The sequence below is a fragment of the Abramis brama genome (genome assembly GCF_963993115.1).
Source record: "Abramis brama genome assembly, chromosome: 11".
Taxonomy (NCBI): Eukaryota; Metazoa; Chordata; class Actinopteri; order Cypriniformes; family Leuciscidae; genus Abramis; species Abramis brama.
In genome coordinates, this window is record NC_139973.1 from 3,065,001 (window position 1) to 3,086,609 (window position 21,609).

At 36.0% G+C, this 21,609-nt stretch overlaps 1 protein-coding gene across 4 annotated transcripts in view; it reads left to right on the forward strand.

The window, feature by feature from the left end:
- eya2 (EYA transcriptional coactivator and phosphatase 2) overlaps positions 1-21,609 on the forward strand; it is a 40,665-nt gene that overhangs the window by 6,645 nt on the left and 12,411 nt on the right. The window contains exons 2-10 of one of the 4 annotated variants that reach the window (XM_084128997.1): positions 8,812-8,865; positions 8,975-9,008; positions 9,986-10,110; positions 10,193-10,309; positions 14,962-15,038; positions 16,190-16,370; positions 17,438-17,577; positions 18,248-18,331; positions 20,787-20,876. In XM_084128997.1, coding sequence (XP_083985123.1) covers positions 10,008-10,110; positions 10,193-10,309; positions 14,962-15,038; positions 16,190-16,370; positions 17,438-17,577; positions 18,248-18,331; positions 20,787-20,876 — 792 coding nt within the window. In that variant the 5' untranslated portion in view covers positions 8,812-8,865; positions 8,975-9,008; positions 9,986-10,007. The remainder of the gene's footprint in view (positions 1-8,811; positions 8,866-8,974; positions 9,009-9,985; positions 10,111-10,192; positions 10,310-14,961; positions 15,039-16,189; positions 16,371-17,437; positions 17,578-18,247; positions 18,332-20,786; positions 20,877-21,609) is intronic. The other 3 variants (XM_084128999.1, XM_084128998.1, XM_084129000.1) reach the window with 3 other exon arrangements.

Genomic DNA, 21,609 nt, shown 5'->3' on the forward strand with positions numbered 1-21,609 from the left:
GGTTGTGCCTGTGATTTGCATGCACTGAAAGCACGCAGCTCGAGTGGTTTTAATGCAGTGTGTGATCCCTACACTACAACAGGCCAGATGTGTTACCTGGGAACTGAGTCCCTCATAAGAATGATTCTGGGAGGTCCACCAGCTGTCCCCATCCATGACCCACGTCTCGGGGCAGCGCTCCAGGGGTGAAGGGTCCGGCAGACCCGGCAGTAGAGATGGGGGGGATGGGTAGGATGAGGAATTGGGAACCGATGGGGCGAATGTCTGAACGAAGGGGGTCGATTACACATAAGTCGGGGCTTTTTTTGGGTGGGAGAGGCGATTCTTCCATACAAGCTGGCATGAAAGGTGGCTTTCTCCTGTTGGAGGCTGTCATGTGGAAAGCAGAGCCCACCATGGCAGGCGGTTAGTGTTACACACACACACACGGTGGCCAGGAACACGCGGCCGAGCTCGGGCTGGGCTTTTTAATAACAGAAGCCCATAAATTAAAAGTCTATCTGCAGGATGGGGAAACTGATAGCTTGGTGTTACTCCGAGAGAGGAGGCCTTTCCGTTGTCCGCGCTAATCCGTTTTACACTTCTCTTTGCAGTATTTCCTGGACAAACAAGTATCGTCATGTTTCTGGCTGAAAGGCAAAGAGGAAAAGAATACAATTATTTCGAAATTATTCAGTTTGAATAATATATGTAAATATATGGATTTTCCACACTGTGTTTTGTGTGTGCTAATCCGTTTTACACTTTTCTTTGCTGTGTTTTTGGTAACACTTTATTTTAAGGTGATGTACTTACTATAGTAATAACAGTAAATTATGCATTATTACTAGTAACTAACCCTAAACCAAACCCTTAACAGTAACTCTATAGTTAGTGCATGTAATTAATTAGTATTATTCAGTACTTAGAGTACAATGTAACTACGTCAGCTTAGAATAAAGGGTAACACTTTATTTTAGTGTCCTTGTTACATGTACTTACCATAGTACTTACTTACAATAGTAAATTATGCATAATTGCATGCAACTAACCCTCAACCAAACCCTAATCCTACCCTAATCCTATAGTAAGTACATGTAGTTGCTTAATATTACTCAGTACTTAAATCTATAATTACACTGTAACACTGACACCTTAAAATAAAGTGTAACCGTATTTTCTGGACAAGTATTGTCATGACTGAGGAACTTGGAAAGTTTGCAAAAATAAGTAAGCATGCAACTTTTCCACTCAGCAAGGAAATATGTTTTTTTCTTTTACAAAGAAAGAAATGTTTCAGTTTTAACATGGAATGGCACGATGGTTTTATTGTGCAACGGATTTTGTTATGCAGTGATAGATATATTTACATAAATATGGAGTAAACCAAAGGGAGGGGGAAAAAAAAACAGCTGCTTTATAATATTAGTTTGACTGTTTGGAGCCACATTTTGTGTCACGTAACCTGAAGCTGTTTTTGCACTGATGTCAGACTTCATTTGTTTAGAATAATCTTATCTTTTGGTTTGCGTCCATCAAGTTCCAAATAAAAAGAAAATACAATTTTTAATTTATTAGATTTTCCAAAAATAGGGGCTTACCACATAGTTACGTAACACATAAACCATTTTTAGTTCCCAGCAAAAATAACTAGGCCTATATTTCTCGTGATTGATACCTTTACCATTATCATGGATTTGGCCGCTTGCGTCAATAACGTACATGACATCATTGCGCATATATCTTCATTGTGTCCGTGCAACACTTATCAGGGTTCCCATGCTCTGCTGCGCTCCAGCATTGATGAAATCCCGGGACAGTGATGTAAGCGCCGCTGCATCTCAAGAGACCATTACTAGGCTGTTATACCCCCCCCATCGCTCCATTAGTGAGCTAAAGAGCAGACGCGTGTGGCCGGACGGCTTTATTTACGACAGTCTGAGTTCAAAGGCTGCAGACAGGCTCGAGCCCGAAGGCAAGTGGCCGTAGATGGGCTGTTCAGTGTGTGTGTGTGTGCATTTCAGATGGAAAACAACATTTAGTGCATCAGTTGAAATACTCCCAAAGCGTGCACAGCAAGTGCCCTCAAGTTCAACACAAGCTAGAGTAGTTTGACGTTCAGATAAGAATATTTACCTAATGTCAAGTGTATCTTTGAACTATAATGTAGTCTCAACGATAATCTGCGAATAAGTTGATTTCAGTTGGCGCATCGTGAGAATGTACAGGAAAAACAAGAGTTCAGTAGTTCCTGATGAATGTTGGTCTGTTTCCACTGCATTTACAGCACTTTGTGTTATCAAGGCATTTATCAGCAACTGTCAGGCATTGAGATTAAAACTTTGATTTGCAAAATATATACGCAAGCAAACTCTTAGCCAATCAGCAGAAAAGTTTCAATTTTGAATCCAAAGGAAAAACTTATAGAAAAACTTGTCGAGCTTTTGGTAGTGAAAAATGATGTTGGTTTGCTCGCAAAAACTTTGTTGCACAATAAAAGACACATAATATGTTCAAAAATCCATGGGGTGTATTTTGTGTCTCTGTTGTAGGTTTGATTTTAAACTGTCCCTCAAAACACATGCATTTCTCAATGTTTAATCTGAATATTAAACTGGGACACAGGAAAGAATGGGAAAAATTACACAAAAAGAAAAAGTGTGGAAGATTGTCTTAAATGAAATGCCTTACTGAGCAAGGAAACATAACTTTCATAGACTGATGGCATGTTTTCACAGTTCACAACATTGTAAATCGAACTACATTTTTTTAATATGCAATGCACATTATTTATATATTTATATATATATTAAGGAAACGTGTGCAGAGCATGCTGTATATATAGCCTAGAGCATCTGTTGCTCAATACTGTGTATATATAGAGCATCTGTTGCTCAATACTGTACGGTAATGTTATTCTGTATTGTCCATGTTAAATACACACTTAATTAATATTAAGTTACAGATTGTTAACGTTGCTGTGCGGGTGTTTCTAATACAACAGCTGAGGGAGATTGTGCAAATTTGCCATCTTTCTCTCTTCTGCTCACTGTAATCAATCTCCCAATAATTTTTTTTTCCCCTTTTTTGTAAAGTCCTAGAAATGCTGTCGTGGATTTTTTCTTTTGCTTTTGGGAACGCAGAAATGATATCTGTTGTAGTTTCCGTGCACCGCTACAGAAGAAGTTTACCCAGCGGCTTCTTGGAACCCTGTAAATGTTAAAAGGGTCCATATTCAAGCAGTTCTCCGGTTTATAGCAGGAATACCTGGCCCGTTGAGTTTGGAGGAAATGAAAGGGCAGATGCTGCTCGCGGTCTGTCTGGACTCACGGTGGAAACACGAGGGCTGCAGAAGTGCTGCATTGTTTGAGCGAGGTCACAGTGTCTCGCGGTTTCCCTTCAGGCGATGCAGCGGTCACCCGCGCCATATGGGACATAGCCCTCAGCTACCGGCCAGAGAGCAGTTTGGTGGCTTTGATTGAACGGTTGAGACGACTGTTCGGGTTGGAGAGCTCGCTATAGATCAGACAGCCATATGGCAAAGCTACGGCTCATGATTTGTTTCAAAGACAGCCGACCTGCTCTCTTAACCCCGTCATAATGCTCCTGTCAGGACATCCAGGGTAGAGCAACAGTAGGCTCTGGAAGTAAAAACTCGTTCATTTTCTCCACAGGGAAATAGATTTTTACTGATAAATTATTAACCTACTAGGCTGTTAATCAATGCTATATGCTTTTGTTAGTCGTCAGCCCCTATTTCAACTTATTTCTAAAATAATTGTTTAACAGCGAGATTCCTGGTGGAAAACTACATTACCCATGGTTCTTCAAAATATCTCCACCAATCAGAGAACTCTTTAGCTCCGCCCACTCATGTAAAGCACTGCGAATGTAATCCAGTCAGTCTCTCTACACTCTCAAACTACTTAGATATTTGTTTATATATTAGAAAATCATTATTTAGCATTATGTTGACACCAGTATTGTTTATAATCTATTATAGTATTTAATATTTTGAATCGCATTTATTTTTATATTTTGAGTTTTAGTAATTTTTTTGTGCTTTTGTTAATTTTTTTTTTTATTTTTTTTAATTTTTTTATATATCTATTTAACTTTATTTTTATGTCAGTCTTAGTTTGAATCATTTTTGTGCTTCAACTTAAAATTATTTTATTTCATTTTGCCAGGGCAACATTTCTCATTTTCGTTTAAGCTTTTTAAGTTTGTTTATTTCAGCTTTATTTTAACATTAATATATAATCTCAATTTATATTTACTTCATTATGTATATGCATATTTTGCAATAAACTCGTTCCTATATACATAATCAACATCTTTAAATCAATAGTTTTTACACAAAAAATGTTAAGCCTTTTTATTTTTTTAAGATTTACTCATTTCAAACAATAGCAAAATTCCATCGAAAGGATTGAATAATTCGTACAAATTTTAATTGAATAATTGATTAAGGATTGTTCAATTATTCAATTAAGAAATTGTAAGGACTATTCAATTCAGTTTGATGGAATTTTACTATTAACTGAAATGCGTGAATCTTAAAAAAAAGTTTATTTCTCCATCATTTATTTATTTTTATATTTTGATTGATGCTTCATGGGATTGTAGTTCTTTCCCTTATTAAAGGTGTTTTTGTATGACGTTCAAATACTTTTCTGCTTCGAATCAAAGTTTGTGTTGCACTTGTTTGGCTTGGTTCATAACTCTTTCAAAAAGACTTTTAAAAATCTCTACGGCGAAATACTTCCAGGGCCGCCACGACTGAGGGCTTCATCTTGTGACGAGTGTTCGTCAACTGGTTAAGTTTGGCGACCACGTGCATGCTGGGTAAAAAGAGAGATGCACCACGTGATGTATGATGTAAGGCGTTGTGTGGAATACGATAGCCGTGAAAGACGCCAGCGCTAGCAGAACAGCGGCGAGGCCAGGTGAAGCGTCGTGCCCCGTCCGGGGTTTGTTTTAGCTCAGTTTACCACTGTGAACGGGGGTAGAGCGTTCTTTCCCATGCCCTCTCACTCCGGGACACACTCATACCAGGAAACACACTGCGCATCACAGGAACTCTGGGAGGAAGTCAGGATTGCACTGGGCGGCCCGTGTCAGCCGTCTCTCTCTCTCTCTCTAGCCACGTTTGTTTTCTTGGGAAAGGTTTTGTTAGGAGTGGTGCGTCAGCAGAGCAGGTGTGATGAAACATCAGTGTGAACCGCTGCGTCTCTGACCCGCAGGACTGCTCCTTCTGTTTTCTGAAAACAAGCACAAATGTCCGAGAGCCTGTTTATATCAGAATCAAGGGATCATCTACTCACCCTCATGTTGTTGTTAGAAAATCATGTTTGTTTGTTTTTTGTGAGACACAAAATGAGTTATTTAGCATAATATTTGTACCATTTTAGTTTTATTTAAATACAGCAATATTAGCATTTTCAATTATCTTTTATTTTCTATGTTTTCAGTTTTCAAGCTTTAGTCCTTTTGTCATTTTTATTATTTACTTGTTTTTAGATATTTTTATTTGACTTTTTTTTTTTAAATTGAGTACTTTTACTATATTTTAGTTAGTTGCCAAGGTGAAATCTCTCATTTTCGTTTAAGTTGAAATTTTTCATCTAATATCATTTCAGTTAATGAAAACAATTTTTAATCGTTTTAATTTTAACAATCAACACTGGTTGATGCTGCTGCCTTCTTTTATAATTGTAGTGTAGAAGAAATAAAATCATAAAAAGTCTGTCAATGTTACTCATGCACTATTTTTCAAGTACGATTAGCTCTCAAATTTTGTTCATGTTTACATAAAATTAATATATATGTGAGAACCTAGAAGTTTGCATACAGTGAAATGTTTCAATCTAAACATAGCATATAAAAACAGAAAACTATTGATGTGAAATGGTTAATGCTCTGCTAATAACTTTAAGAAAATTAAACATGCACTTTTTATTCTTTCCAGGCCAATTCAATAGTGGTCTTAGACTTTGGTGGAAACTGTTTGGTTTACGATACATTTGTAGAAATACAATTACCTAATATTTGACCATTTTGGATTGATCAGCCAGGCCTTTAACGATTTTTTATCGCAAGTAAATGTGTAAAATAAGCTTTCTTTTCATTTCAGCAAGTTTGCATGCATCTCATTTTTAGTATGTATATATACTGGTATTATGTTGACTTTTTAGATAAATCGTAACTTATCAGCCATAGAAAAGCTCAAATCGATCAAATACCACCACATGATCATCCAAAATTACCATCCATTTCTTAAAGGGGTGGTTGATTATGATTTGACTTTTCTAACTTTAGTTAGTGTGTAATGTTGCTGTTTGAGCATAAACAACATCTGCAGAGTTCCAACGCTCAAAGTTCAAAGCAAAGGGAGATATTTGCTTTTAAAGAAATCGCTTTTTAAGGACTACAACAAACGGCTGGTAGAGACTACACGACATTCCTCCAGGGTTAGTGACATCACCAACAGTAGAATTTACATAAACCCCGCCCCCTGAACACGATTTATAGATTATCAACGACTAGAGGATAACTACACATAAGATTCATAAATTCACCAACTAACCATTCAGAAATGTCCTGTTGCTTCTACATGTTGTCACTTCTTTTGAGTCTTTCCATCATTGTCTGAATCCGGTTTGAACATAAAAGGCTAAAAGTTTTAGAAATTTTAAGTGCATGTGTGTGTGAGTGCAAGCTGTTGAAGCTCCGCCCCCTGTGCCGGGAGCAGCAGCTCATTTGCATTTAAAGGAACAGACACAAAACAGTGCGTTTTTGCTCACCCTCAAAAAGTGACAATTTTAACATGCTATTTAAAAATATCTGTGGGGTATTTTGAGCTAAAACTTCACAAACACACTCTGGGGACATCAGACGCTTGTGAAAAGGGCATTATACCACCCCTTTAAGGAGTAAAAAGTTTCACTTTAATTATTGCAGCTTTACTATCGTTATAACAGTCACATGATATGTTTTTTTCAATCTTAAGCACGCCGTACTGTAGTGTCGCAACTGTTTACTGAGAAAACAGACTGAGCTGTAGCGAGAGATTGTCTTTGTTTGTTTTAAACATTTGCTGGGTGCCGCCCCGACCGCAGACGCCAAACATTGCTCACCTCGTTCAGTCTGAACTGTCGGATTAATCAAAAAAGATCTCGATATGTGTTAGAGTTCAGCTGGGATGTAAATCACACATGCACATGCCCACTCTTGCGTGATCGCATGAAAGCTCTCGTTTTAGGTGTTATTCCATCTTTGCTCCTGACAGCAGCTGTGTCTGACAGATGGAGGAGCCCTGAGGGACGACGTTTAGAGGAAGACAACATCTTTGTGCTTCTATTCAGTCAGACGCGACCTTACGCAAGTGTCTTAGTCTAAGATGTGGATCTGTGGCCAGTTGCATAAACTGTTAAGACTATAGTCCAATCCAATTTTATTCTTTAAGACTGTTAATAACTTTTTAAAGTCAGTAACATAAAAACGTGGATTGGTCTAATTTGACACCGAACAGTAAGACTGATTACCCCTAACTAACTTCTAGTTGATCATACTAGTTCTTAAGACACAGTCTTAACATAATGGCTATGTTTATGCAACTGGCCCCAGGTCTTGGCATCATGAGATATTTATTCTGGTACCACAGTAGTTTTATCAAACGTTAACCAAATAAGATCCGATGATCCGCGAGAACTAGACTTTACTTAAATACAAGGACGGTTTTCTGTCTTGTCTTGACGCGTTTCCAATGGGAAGTTGGAGTCATATCGCAATCCAAAGTCAGAGATCGCAAACATTTCTCATCAAATGATCTGAGCTGCAATCCATTTTCATTTTATAGCTCTGTCTCATTTGTGTCCAAGTTATTCTTCTAAGGTCTGAGTTAAAGACTCCACTGAACTAAACTGAGCTGAATACTATTGTCTTCTGTAGAGATGCTTATAGCTCAATTGAACTCATTTCAGAATTGATGCATTTTGCACAATCAACGCTGAACTGAATTGAGCTGAATAACGTTACTATTGTCTTTTTTTAGAGCTGCTTTACAGCAGAATTTGAATTTGTCTCGTATTTGATGAAGTTTGCATCATTTATTCTGTTATTCTCCCGTGAAGCTTCTTTGAAACAATCTGTTTTGTATAAAGCGCTGTATAAATAAAGGTGAGATGACTAGACACATTTGAAATGTAAAAGAGATAACAACCTCTGTGCAAAAAAAAAAAAAAAAATCCTCTGGGTTAGCAAAAAAAAAATGTCAACCAAGGTTATTGCTGTGTTTCACCCGCATGTCCTCTCATTTGTATTCATGCAAACTATACCCACATACATTTACCACACCTTGAGTTTCCCAGCACAGAACAGGGACAGTTGCATTTCTTACATTTCAGGTACGAGAACAAGCATGGTTTTCCCCCGTCCTGAACTTCTGCCACGTCGTGCTGCCTGCGGTTTATTATGCCGAATTATGCCAGGTTCAGAAAGCAGGTTAGGCATTGTTCTGTTCCAGGAACACAGTCCTACCGAGCCGGTTTATACAAACAAGCGTTTCACTGTTGTCTGTATCGCAGAATTCTAATTATGTGTGTTTTTGGAAACCGCAGGTGTCTCGTCATTGAGAAATACTGTCCGTTCACCTCTTTTTTGTGTGTGTGTGTGTGTGTAAGGCACGATTAGACATGAATTGCGCTTTGTGCATTTTTTGTGTTCTGGGTACTTCTTCATATTTTACTTTCGAGATGCGTGCTGTTGGACCGAAGCCCGATGTGCTTTTTTGGTCACGTATTCCTAACAAACAGGTCTGTCATTTTTCAGGAGAGCTGACAGCTGAACGTGTGCAGGCGGAAGTACAGCGACAGACAGAGACAGGTCGGCATGAACTTCACACTTCACAGTTTGGATTTAATGAACTTCCTCTAGAGCATTCATGCTGATTCAGATATTAAATGTTTAACATGTTTCTTTTGTTCACATGCAGGAGCCACTCGAGCTACACATCCATTTTAGGCCATGTGAGTGATGAACACTGCAAAAATCATCATCCTCAAGATGCATTTACTTTAGAAGCAAATCTGTATAAAATAAATCCTATTTTAGAAGTGTTTTAAACTTGAATTAAGTTTATTTTTCTAACCCCATTGGCATTTTTTTCACAAGAAGAACAAATGTCTGTGCAAATTCATTCACTTCAAGGTGACAAATGACATATAGTTGTACAGATATGTGGAGATTTCTGTTAATTCAGCAATGTAGATAAGAGTCATTTGCTCTTGAATTGGATTCCACTTAATGATTCCGATTCTTTAACGGGTCCATTAATGATGTGTTTAGTACTTTTGAAGAATTGCTAACAAACTTGGGATGGATTTAAACAGAAAGCAAAGTTTGTTTGTTTTAAGTCTGATTCATAAACAAATGACTCTCGTGAAATGGTTCTTTTTTATTAATTGATCACGAATCAACCTCAAATCGGCTCATACGATTCACTTGTTCACAGATTGGATTCCATTAATGATTCAATTATCTAATTACATGAACAATTATTTTCTTAGTTTGAGTAAGGGTTATTATAGTTAACTAAAGCTATAAAAACAATGTTTACTGAAATAAAATAAAATATTAAAATTATTTTATTTGAGCTTTTCATTTAGTTTAACTTGATGTACTAAAACAACTAAAACTGTAATAAAAAATAATAAAAAACTATAATAAAAATTGTAAAACCACACAACAAAATTAATAAAACTTTATTAAATTAGTGTCTCAATATTAGTAAAATAACACTTGCGTGAGACTGTCAGTCTTTCTGATGAATCCATTAAAAAGAACCAGTTCATAAGACTCATAAGAGATTGTGTGTGCGTGTGTGTGTGTGCGTGTGCGTGTGTGTGCGTGTGTGTGTGTTTTATTGAGAACACTGCATTAGAAATATGTTGTCTGTTTATTGTAAAGATTCGATTTCTCTAACGACAGCTCTTTGTTTTCTCAGACCAGCTGTCCTCAGATCAGTCATGGCTGCTTACGGACAGACGCAGTACAGCCCTGCGTTACAGCCGACGGGCCCTTACACACCATACACACATCACACACAGGGCTACAGCATGGCGTCCTACAGTGAGTTCTCAGTGTCCTTTCACAACCACCCTAAAGAGTGCACATCACAGCTGGTCTGACTCTCTTTCTCTCTCCTCATCAGATATTAAAACAGAAGATGGTTTGAGTCATTCCCCGGGACAGAGCAGTTTGCTGGGATACACGTCGAACTTCGGCGGGACGCCACCCGGTCAGGCGCTGTACAGTTACTCCACACACGGTCAGTGTCACAGCCTCATCTGATCTATATGGATTTCAGAACTTGGATTGAGCAATAAAGCATCACAGCATGATATGTGCCCATCACTTTACATGCAGAGAAAACAAGGAAAAGGTTGTTAGTAAAAACGTGCATCTGTGGAACATAAGTGTGTGTTCACACTCGGCATGTGTGGTTGGATTAAAACAAACTCTGGTGCGATTGCTCTGTTAGTGTTGAATAAGTGTGAACGCTGCGATCTGAACCCTGGTGTGCACTAAACAAGCTGATGAGATGAGTCTCGCTCCGCTTCTAAACAACTCTGGTGTGGTTCGAATGAAATATGAACGCAACACACACCAGAGACATGTAAACGAACCAAAAACAGGACATGATGCCACAAGATGCGACACTAAAATGGACAGAATGCTCAATCATTGCTGTTTTTTCTGATCATAGAAATCAGGGATTCCTGATGCTGTTTTGACTCTTTATAAGCTCTTCATGAGTTCTCAGCTGGTCAGAATACCATCATATGTAGCAACGCACATACAACTAGCGCATTTATCCCAGAACACAGCATTGTTTTAGATGAAGTTCTATTGCTAAATATATTTCATAAAAGCTGACCAATCAGGTTGTGAACATATCCCTATGCCTTTAGGTCCAGTGTTTAAAATGCCAATGTGAACGCTAAGTGGACAAGGACTAAATGTTTGTTTTTCTTTTTTTGAAAAGGCTGTCAAGCGTTCCTACTAGTGCTTGTTCTTTAATTAGTTAACTTTTAACTACTGGCAAAAAAGCTTTTTATTAGGAATAAAATATATATTCTTCAATTATTATTAATTTATTTTTGTTGTTGTAATTTACATGACTGTTCAAAAGAACAAACAAAAACAATTAAAATACTCGTGATAGGCCCAGCTTTACTTTGCAATCTAAAAAGCAAATATTAATATCTAGTTTTTTAATGACTTTTCCATAAAAATGTGCACACTACCGTTCAAAAGTTTGGGGTCGGTAAGATTTATTTAATGTCTTTGAAAGAAGTCTCTTCTGTTCACCAAGGCTGCATTTATTTGATCAAAAATACAGTAAAAACTAAAATATTATGAAATATTATTACAATTTAAAATAGCTGTTTTCTATGTGAATATACAGTAAAGTGTAATTTACTCCTGTGATCAAAGCTGAATTTTCAGCATCATTACTCCAGTCTTCAGTGTCACATGATCCTTCAGAAATCATTCTGATATGATGATTTGATGCTCAAGAAACATTTCTGATTATTAATAATTTTGAACACAATTGTGCTGCTTCATATTTTTGTGGAAACTGTGATAGATTTCTGAATGGAAATTCCAAAAGAACAGCATTCATTTGAAACCGAAATCTTTCGTAACATTATACGTGTCGTTAGGCTCACTCTTAAGTGTCCTTAATAAAAGTATAAAATTCTTAAAAAATAAAAACTCTGTCCCCACACTATTCCACCATAGTGTATATTAGTAGATGTAAGAGATAATTAACAGACAGCTTTATCGCAGAAAATAACCCAGACATGGAGATCAGGACTATGACAGAAGAAAAAGAGTGTGAGACTAAATAGCACAGAAACTGCTTGCTGAATAGTCAGCAATATATATTATTAAAAGCATTATACAGTATAGCATCATTATACAAACATGACTGACCGAATCTCCCAAAAGTCATTTAATAAATATTATCAACCAGAACATTATAATATTTTTGCTGATATCGCCTATAAACAAATACACGTTTTTGAACATCTATGTTTGTTGGATAATTAGCAAAATCCCCACAAACACACACACACAGATTTTTAAGCATCTACAGTCGATCCCAAAAACCCCCAACACACACACACACACACACACACACACCTGTTCCCCATTATCCGCGGTCTGGGCTCTGGCGTCAGGCGTCTCTCTCGTTCTCTCAGAAGGTCAGAACCTTTCTCCGTTCCCTTCCACAACACGCTGGCCATTGGAGGAGTGTGTTTGTGTGGGAGTGTGTGTCAGACGGGATCTGAGCGTCGGATCGCAGTCACACACCCCTCTTCTGCCCGCAGTCCTGATTTTGCCACCGCAGTGTGAAATTGACCGCTCTCGGTCAAGGTCAAAGGTGAAGTGGCACTAGGCACGTTTTCAGGTTTAAAGGAATCGAATCATTTACTAGTCATCATCATTTACTCGCGCGCTTTGAAGAAAATTGAAGTTGTTTTTTTCCTGCTGTGGAAGCATATGATGAACATAACATCCTAAAAGGACAAAAAAGCAACATAAATGTACTATATTAAGTTTGGTAACACTTTTTTTATTAAGTTTGCTCCACCAACAGACTTTCTATTGACTATGAGTAACTTTAGGTAACACTGTATTTTACAGTGTTCGTTAAACGTGTTACATGTAGTAGTTACTGTAGTAATGAATTACATGCAACTAACCCTAAACCAACCCCTATTCCTAATCCTAATCCTATAGTAAGTACATGTAGTTAATTATTATTACTCAGTACTTAAATATATAATTACACTGTAACACTGACACCTTAAAATAAAGTGTAACCAAACTTTGCAACTACATGTCAACTTATTCTACTAACCTGAGCCCTAAAACCTTACAGTCTACTAACAGTTTACGGTTACACTTTATTTTAAGGTGTCAGTGTTACAGTGTAATTATATATTTAAGTACTGAGTAATATTAAGCAACTACACGTACTTACTATAGGGTTAGGGTAGGATTAGGGTTTGGTTGAGGGTTAGTTGCATGTAATTATGCATAATTTACTGTTAATACTATGGTAAGTACATGTAACATATGTAACAAGGACACTGTAAAATAGAGTGTTACCCAGTTTACTAATACTCTAATGAGAGTTAGTTAACATGTAGTTGCAAAGATCCTTATAGTAAGAATGTCTAAAATGAAACACCAAAATTAAGTGTAACCTAAAGTTTTCTAAAAAACATATTATAGCTTTTTGGAAGACTATTGTGAGGTTATTCTCATTTATTAAATTATATTACTATTACTAAAACTATTTAAAAAAAACGTATTTGTTAAATGAAATAAAGCTGAAATATGTATTAGATAAAAAACTAAAATTCAACGTATTAGAATGTATTGCTAGAATGTATTAGAATAGTATTTCTATGTATTAGAAATATTGCCTTTGCAACTAATTTAAAAAAGTTTAAGTTGAAGCACTAAAATGACTAAACGGAAATAAATGAAAATGAATTAAAACTGAAATAATGAATTAAACCTAAATTGTAAAAAATAAACAAACAAAATTTTTTTTTTACAAAAGCACACAGCAAAATTACAAAAAATTGAACTAAAATTAAATTAAATTAAATATATATATTTTTTTTAAATAAAAGTTCATTTAAAATATTGTTGAAATATTAATAAAATAACACTGGGGTTAGACTATCAGACTAAACAATCAGACTAAATTTAAATCATTATTCGCTAAATCGAATATTGACTCGAATATCAGTCTGTTCATAATCTGACTTCTGAAGACGTGAAATATAGTGTGCATGTATCATGAACTGCCAATGCTTCTATACCCCTTTCTGTCCATTCGGTGCTTGAAAGCAGTCAGTCACAATATATCATTTCATTGGAAAGAAATCGATATTTTATTCAGCAAGGGCACATTAAATTGATCAAAAATGACATTAAAGACATATATAGTATTACAAAAGATTTCTATTTCAAATAAATAGCATTATTCAATCTTTCTATTAATCAAAAAATCCTGGAAAAACAATATTACAATTTCTACTGTTTTTTGATCAAATAAATCCAGCCTTGGTGAGCTTTAATGAGAGACTTCTTTCAAAAACATGATCTCTTGTGAAGTTGTGTGTGTGTGCAAATAGTGAGCCACAGACATAGAGACACACAAAGTCACATGACATCTACTTCCTGTCTGTCCAATTAGCATAATCAATGAGTTATTAGTGCTATAGCAGATAATCTATTAGGTATTATAGTGATTTACTGTAATTCATAAGCGCCCCGAGACATCATTTCCTGTAAAATTGTCTGCTCGTGAAATGGATGGATTTCTAATGGGTCTGGGAAAACGCGGTTACTACGTCTCGCGCTACATCTCGCCGGTCTCGTTTGATTTATTGGCGGATTCCAACAGGAGACCCGCTGTAGCATGAAATAAATAACCCTTCTCTGGGTGCCAAAGGTCCTCGCGTTTCACCGCTGTGGAGAAAATCAGAGACGCGTTCGCCCACGTCTCCCTCCCCCTTTGAAGACCTTTCGTTTGCTTCCTCCGAGATTTGGTGCTGTTTTGACAGAGTCGTTTATCTAGGGCAGGTTTCAGAAAGAGAGCGAGCGTGGATGTGAAGGGAAAGAGACAGAAGAAAGGGAACTAGACGGGTCTGGAGAAAGGCATTCCGGCCCTGGACGTCCGATAGCGGATTTGCTCTCGGCTCCACCTGAACTGTTCTCAGAGTCATAAATCATGCACACTTTCTGTGAGCGCTTTAAACGTGTCTATATTTCACCAGCCGCTGCCTGTCGTGTTTCCTGCGCTGTGTTTGTGTTGGATGCGTCAGGGCCAGTCTTTACCACAGTCAGCTCGAAGTACGCTCTTAAACTAGCTTTGTGCTTCTTTTCCAGGCGGCAGCATTTCTTCTGGAATTTTCCAGGGTGCAAACAGCATCACCGGCTCAACGCCATTCAGTGCCACACAACAGGTGGGTCAAATTAGGAAAGCCTTCACTGATGGACTACAACCACCCCTGTGATATACCGTTGTGCCCTTCGCCAGAAGAGTCACATGGCTACAATATATCATAATTATAAAATTATCTCTTTATATATATATTACAGTTTCACTTAAGTATTTTTGTCTTGTTTCCAGTACAAATATCTAAACATTCTTAAATCAAGATACATTAACTTGAGAACCAACGTGAATTGTTTGCTTATCCAAATTAAGAGTTTTTGCTTCAAAAAAAGAATTGGGCCAGAAAAAAATTATCTTGTTTTCTCTTTGAATTAAGTAAAAATTTTAACTTAATTTTTTATTTAGAAAATTTTTTATTTATTTTTTTGCTTCTCAAGTCAATGTATCTCATTGTTTAGATATTTGTCTTTAAAACATTTTTTTTAAAACACTTTACATTAAATAGTAAGGAAAAAGTAAAATACTGAGGAATATATTAATCTATAATATATATATATATAAATAGCTGCGTAACATGCGTTAATATATATCCAATATTTTTTACTGTATCTCTCTATATATATGTAATTTTGGGAATAAAGGTCAATATATAGGGAATACTTATTAAAATACTATTAATAATATTATGAAAAAGTTGTATGAAAATTTGAAAAAATACTACCAACTTGTAAACTGTTAAAACTGTTAAAACAAAAATATTTTTTTAAGTTGCTTTAATATCTGAAATCTGCTTTAATATCCAGATTTTGTCTCCCTATATATGTTAACATGAACTAACAATGAAAAGTACTTCTGAAGAATTTATTAATCATACTTAATGTATATTTCAATATTAGCTAATATTTATTAATAGACCTGAGCTGACATTAACTAACAATGAACAGTTGTATTTTTATCAACTAACATTAACAAAAATTAATAAATGCTGTAACAAATGTATTGTTCATTGTTAATTAATGCATTAACTAATGTTAAGCAATGGGACTTTTTTGTAAAGTATTACCAAAATGGAGTTGTTATGAATTTTGTAATCAGACAACCATCAGTGAACCAAGATACTGCCACAGTAGGGTTTAGATGGACTTGAATTAAAAAAATGAGACATAAAACATATATAGTTGTCTTGAGGTTATTCATTCATGTCATTGTCTCCATCAGGATTTCTCAACATACTCTAGCTACAGCCAAAGTCAATATTCTCCATACTACAACACACACTACAACAGCCCGTACATCACCAGCAGCAACATCACACCCTCTGCCATCACCACGGCGATACCCTATCAGCACACAGACCATCCCGCTGTATCGACCAATCACAGCCCAGAATCCCACACAGGTGAGCCCTATGGAGAGAAATGAGGAGGCTGATTAACATACTATATTATATATTGGGGACACTTGTGAAAATACTATTAAAAACACAGTAAGGAAAAAAATATGAAATGTATATATTGCTGCGTAAATATCCAGATTTATTAATATGTCTTTATATATATATATATGTAATTTGAGAATAATGGTCAATATATAGGAAAAACGATTACAAATATTATTAAAAAGTTACATAAAATATGTTTTAAAAAAAACTTGAAATTAAAGTTGAAGTTGCTTTCATATCCAGATTTTTGACTATATGTCTCCTTATATATGTCATTTGAATATAAAGCAAAGTATGTTTCAATATGTTAAATAAATACTACAAAATATTAACATAACCAAATTATGCTGTGTCATTTTAAAAAGTTTGCATTTGACATTATGTGATGTATTTCAGTATTTAATTCAATATTGCTAACATTTGCTTTGCTATTCAGATATTTGGTTGTATAGTCAAACCAAAATGTATTCAGACACCTTCAACATTTCTCACATTATCACAGTTTATTCGCTATAGTTTAGACAATGGTAATAAAATATGACAAGAACTCAGTTGATATTTGACTGGTTTTGTCCGTCCTTCTGTTAGACTGTCTCACACATGAATTATGTTGAATATCTGTCAGCTGTTAAATTTAACTACACAATTACATAATACCAGTTTAGCTCAACCAATCACCAAGCAATGCTTCATTTTGTTCAGTCTGTGTGTAAAAAGAGCATTAGCAATTAAAGAAAACACACTTCAGCAAAACATGCTCAGGTCAAAGTTTCTGAATACATTTGTGGTCCCAAATTTGTATAAATGTTACTGGTAGTCACTGTATGAAGACTTTTAGTGTATAATATGTCACAGTTTACTTTATTTTGCTATCCTCACTTACATTAATGAACTATAGTGTCCTGCACACACTAGTAAAAAAATATCAAAAATGATATCTGGTGTCTGAATAATTTTTGATTTGACTGTATGTCTCTATTTAAACAACGTCGTCACGTGCGCGTGTGTGTGTGTGTGTGCACCAGCAGAGTACCACGCTCCCACGACTCCTCCGACTCCAGGAAAGGACCAGGACGGCGCTCCGGCGAGACGCGGTTCGGATGTGAAGCTCAGGGGCCGGAAACGGGCCAGTGACCCCGGACCCCCTCTGGACTCTGACATCGAGGTACAGATGCTGGCATTCTCGGTGTCCCTTACACAACGTCTTTCATTAACATTCCTGCGCTCCGCACCGCAGGCACAACCTTCACATCCAACAGTCCAGTTGTGCAATGATGTCTGGCAACATCCTCATCATAACTTAAAGGGATAGTTCACCTTAGATTAATCTTCCATCATCATTTACTCACCCTTGTGTCGGTCCAAACCTGTATGACTTTCTTCCAGATGCATGTTTAACAAGCCAAATCTCCAATCTGTCTTTTTCATACAATGGACTGATAAAAAAATTAAAAAAGCGCAATAAAAGTTTAAAAGCTTATCTCAAAGTCATACATGCTTTGAACAACAGCAGACTGAAATAAATTTGTGTTTTCTTTGCTTTAGCTCTGTTGCAATACATTGAATATTAAAATATACAGAAGTAAGTAATAAGTATTTAATTACCAGACAAAAGAACTGGAAATATGTTTCTGCACAACATGTAATGTGATATGAGGAATAGAGCGTTTGCCCTTAAGCTGTGAAATGTGGATGAACTGACTATAATTATCAGACGTTTTTATAAACACAACATTGAGATATTATGCAGTGTTTTGGTGTAAATACTTTTCTTGACTAGTAAGCAGATTATATTTGTGCTCATGCTCATCGTGTGTGTGTGTGTGTGTGTGTAGAGAGTGTTTATTTGGGACCTGGATGAGACCATCATCATTTTCCACTCGCTCCTCACAGGGACATTTTCCACACGCTTCGGCAAGGTACAAACCAGTTCCTCCACTCGCACCACTTCACTTTACACTGTTTAGTTCTGCTTCACAAGACAATACTCTGTTTTATTGAGGTTTTTGGGCTGTAAATTCAACTATCATGTATGTATGTATGTGTATGTAGGATGTATGTGTGTGTGTGTGTGTATATTAAGATTGCATTTATTATGCATTTATAATGCAAATAAAATAGAGTGAGATATAAATAAATAATAATAATAAAAAAAAAATATATACATATACATATACACACACACACACATATATACATACATACATATATATATACATATATATATTTTATTTTATATATATATATATATATATATATATATATATATATATATATATATATATATGTAATTATTTTTTTATATCTCACTCAATTTTATTTTATAGTATTTTTTGTCAAATAAATGCAATCTTCATACACACACACACACACACACACATACATCCTGGTCAAGCATTGGGGGTCGGGAAGAAAGAAGCATTTATTTGATCAAAAGTACTGTAAAGAAAGACATTTTTTCAGTACTCTTTGATGAGTAAAAAGTTCAAATGAACTGCATTTAAGCATTCAATCTATTTTCCCAGTAAATAAATATGGTTCCACAGCTGTTTTAGAGTAAGAAACTAAACGTGGAAGAATGAAATGAACAGTGAAAGATATAATGAAGCTCCAGTCAAGCGCTCTTGTTATTTGGCCGCTCTGATTTGATTGACGCCACATGAACTTCTACGCAATCTCCAGGCAGCTGATGAGGAAACAATGGTCATGTTTCTTTTTCTTGGCCCGCAATCTATTTTGAATTCCCACGATCCCTTGCGGATTTGACGTGACACATAAGAGACTCTGAGAAACGCCTGGCCGTCTCGAGAGCGCAGCTCTTTTGGAGTTTCTTTTTGAGGACTGCAGAAATGTTACCGTGACTAATGTGTCTAATTTCAGATCCAGGAAAAAGACTCCAAAATAGCGTATTACTCGAGCAGGAATCCGCTGGAGATAGAAAAAATCAAAGAAAACATCCAGTAAAATAGGAACAAGTTTGATGTGTGTCATGACAAAGCCGCTTACCGTCTGACAAAGAGCCGCGATTGCATTGGCTCAGATTTCGCATCTTTAAGTAACATGATATTTAACTGGCTTTTCTTTTTATTCGTACTTTGTCAACACCACAAGCCCATCACTGTAAACAGCCTGTTTGAGCTGTGATTGGCCCACAGCAAGGCTCGACCTACCGAGTACAAAACCACTCTGAGTGCTGAAAGACGCCCGTCTTCTAATGTGTTTTTTTAAGCGGAGGTGAACGTCAGAGGTAACTGGAGTCTCTTTACCATTCGACATGTCAATTATCCTTGGTCAATATGTATACACACATAACTTAACATCTCAATGTGCACCTAAAGTTAAAGTCCAAATTATCCTAATCATTTATGGCCCCCCCAAAAAATTATAATAAATAAATAAAAATATATATAACTTGTATAATTTATATATATAATTTATTATATATATATGTGTGTGTGTGTGTGTGTGTGTGTGTGTGTGTGTGTGTGTATATATATATATATATATATATATATATATATATATATATAATGTAAACAAAAAAGAATGAAGAATGAATTTTTTTATAATATATATAATTTATATTATTATTATAGATAGATAGATAGATAGATAATGAATCATTTTTATAACATGTAATATATATAATAATTTATATTATTAATAAAATCACACACACATTACATTTCTTTTGTATTTTCCCATAGTTTTGATCGTACATTTATACATGAGCTTGCTGATGTACATTTTGAAATAATTTCATTTTGAAAATTAGAATTTCAATCATATATTCACAATAAGTTTCGACTGTTGAAACAAAAAGTTACAACATGTTGGCCAGAAAAAAGTATGTTTTTGTTTTCCCATATGTCGTAACTTTTATTACAGTCCTTCCTAAAAACCCATTCTGAAATGTTCATTGGTGGTACATCCATTATTCTGCGCTTGACTGCCTCCTGTAATAAAGTCGTCCATTCATGGCGGTAGATTATGGGTTATTATCTTAATTAAAGCAGGACAAACTCGCAGTTAATCTGACACTAACCTCTGGCTGACACCTGTAGCTTGATGAACTGCCAAACGCCGCCTGTTAGCTAGTGGCGCACAATGCCTTAGCTTATGTTAGCATGTGGCTACACCTACAGAACGAAGAGAAAACAAGAGAGAAAAAGAAATAGCTGTAGTTTGACATGTTTCTGATTAAAACCACAATGAGTGCGCGGAGTGATCAGCATTCTTGTCAGACAAAAAACCTGTTATACCGCACGCTCCTATGAGATGAGTGAGATGATATAATCATCACTTATCACTCATGCGCAAAGTTCAAACCAGGTATGAAAACTAATTTGACGTCTTGTTTATGTTTTGATCCAGGACTCCGGCAAGGCTGTTTCTCTGGGTTTGTGGATGGAGGAGATGATCTTCAACTTGGCCGATTCACGTCTGTTTTTCAACGACCTGGAGGTGAGCGAAACCACTTGGGATTGTTAAAGCCATTGTGTCAGTTATAAAAATACAGGTAAATTATTTCATAATGTAAGAAGAAAGAGAGCACAGAGTGGTATGAGACATGAAACTAGCACAAAAGTTGATGCTCGGTTCATTAAAAAAAAAAATATAATATTTGCAGCAGAATGCTGTGATTGACCAATCAGAACCAAGTATTCCAGAGAGCCATATAATAAACTTCTCTTATTGGTCTAAATCTGCACCTGTAAGAATACCTGTCAATCCAGCTGAAATCTGATTGGCCCCTGCTCTGTCAATCATCGCTGATCTACGTCAATTCAACCCACGCAAACATAATTTAAAGATGTGTGTTTATTGCATGGATGGCGCAAGATGTTCAATCGAATGATAAAGTTTGCGCTCTTTAACTAACACAGTTGAACCTACTTGACAAAGCCTTCTGCTAAAACAAGAGTGTGCGGTTTATCTCTAAAACAGGTGCGAGTGGAGGATACGTGCGTTACTCTTGATGAAGAAAAAATAAAATATGGAAATATTTACGCTGTTATTGTAGTAGTTTCTAAATCCTGGAAGTGCTTCAAAGAAACTCTGTATCCAGAAAGTGCTTGAACTCAGGGCTTTAAAGCGCTGGAACCTGCAGCAAAGCATAGAGGTCAAATGTATGCAAAACTTATTAATTTAAGAATTGTGCATGACTTGAGAGTTAAACTTGGTCCCTCTCTGTAAA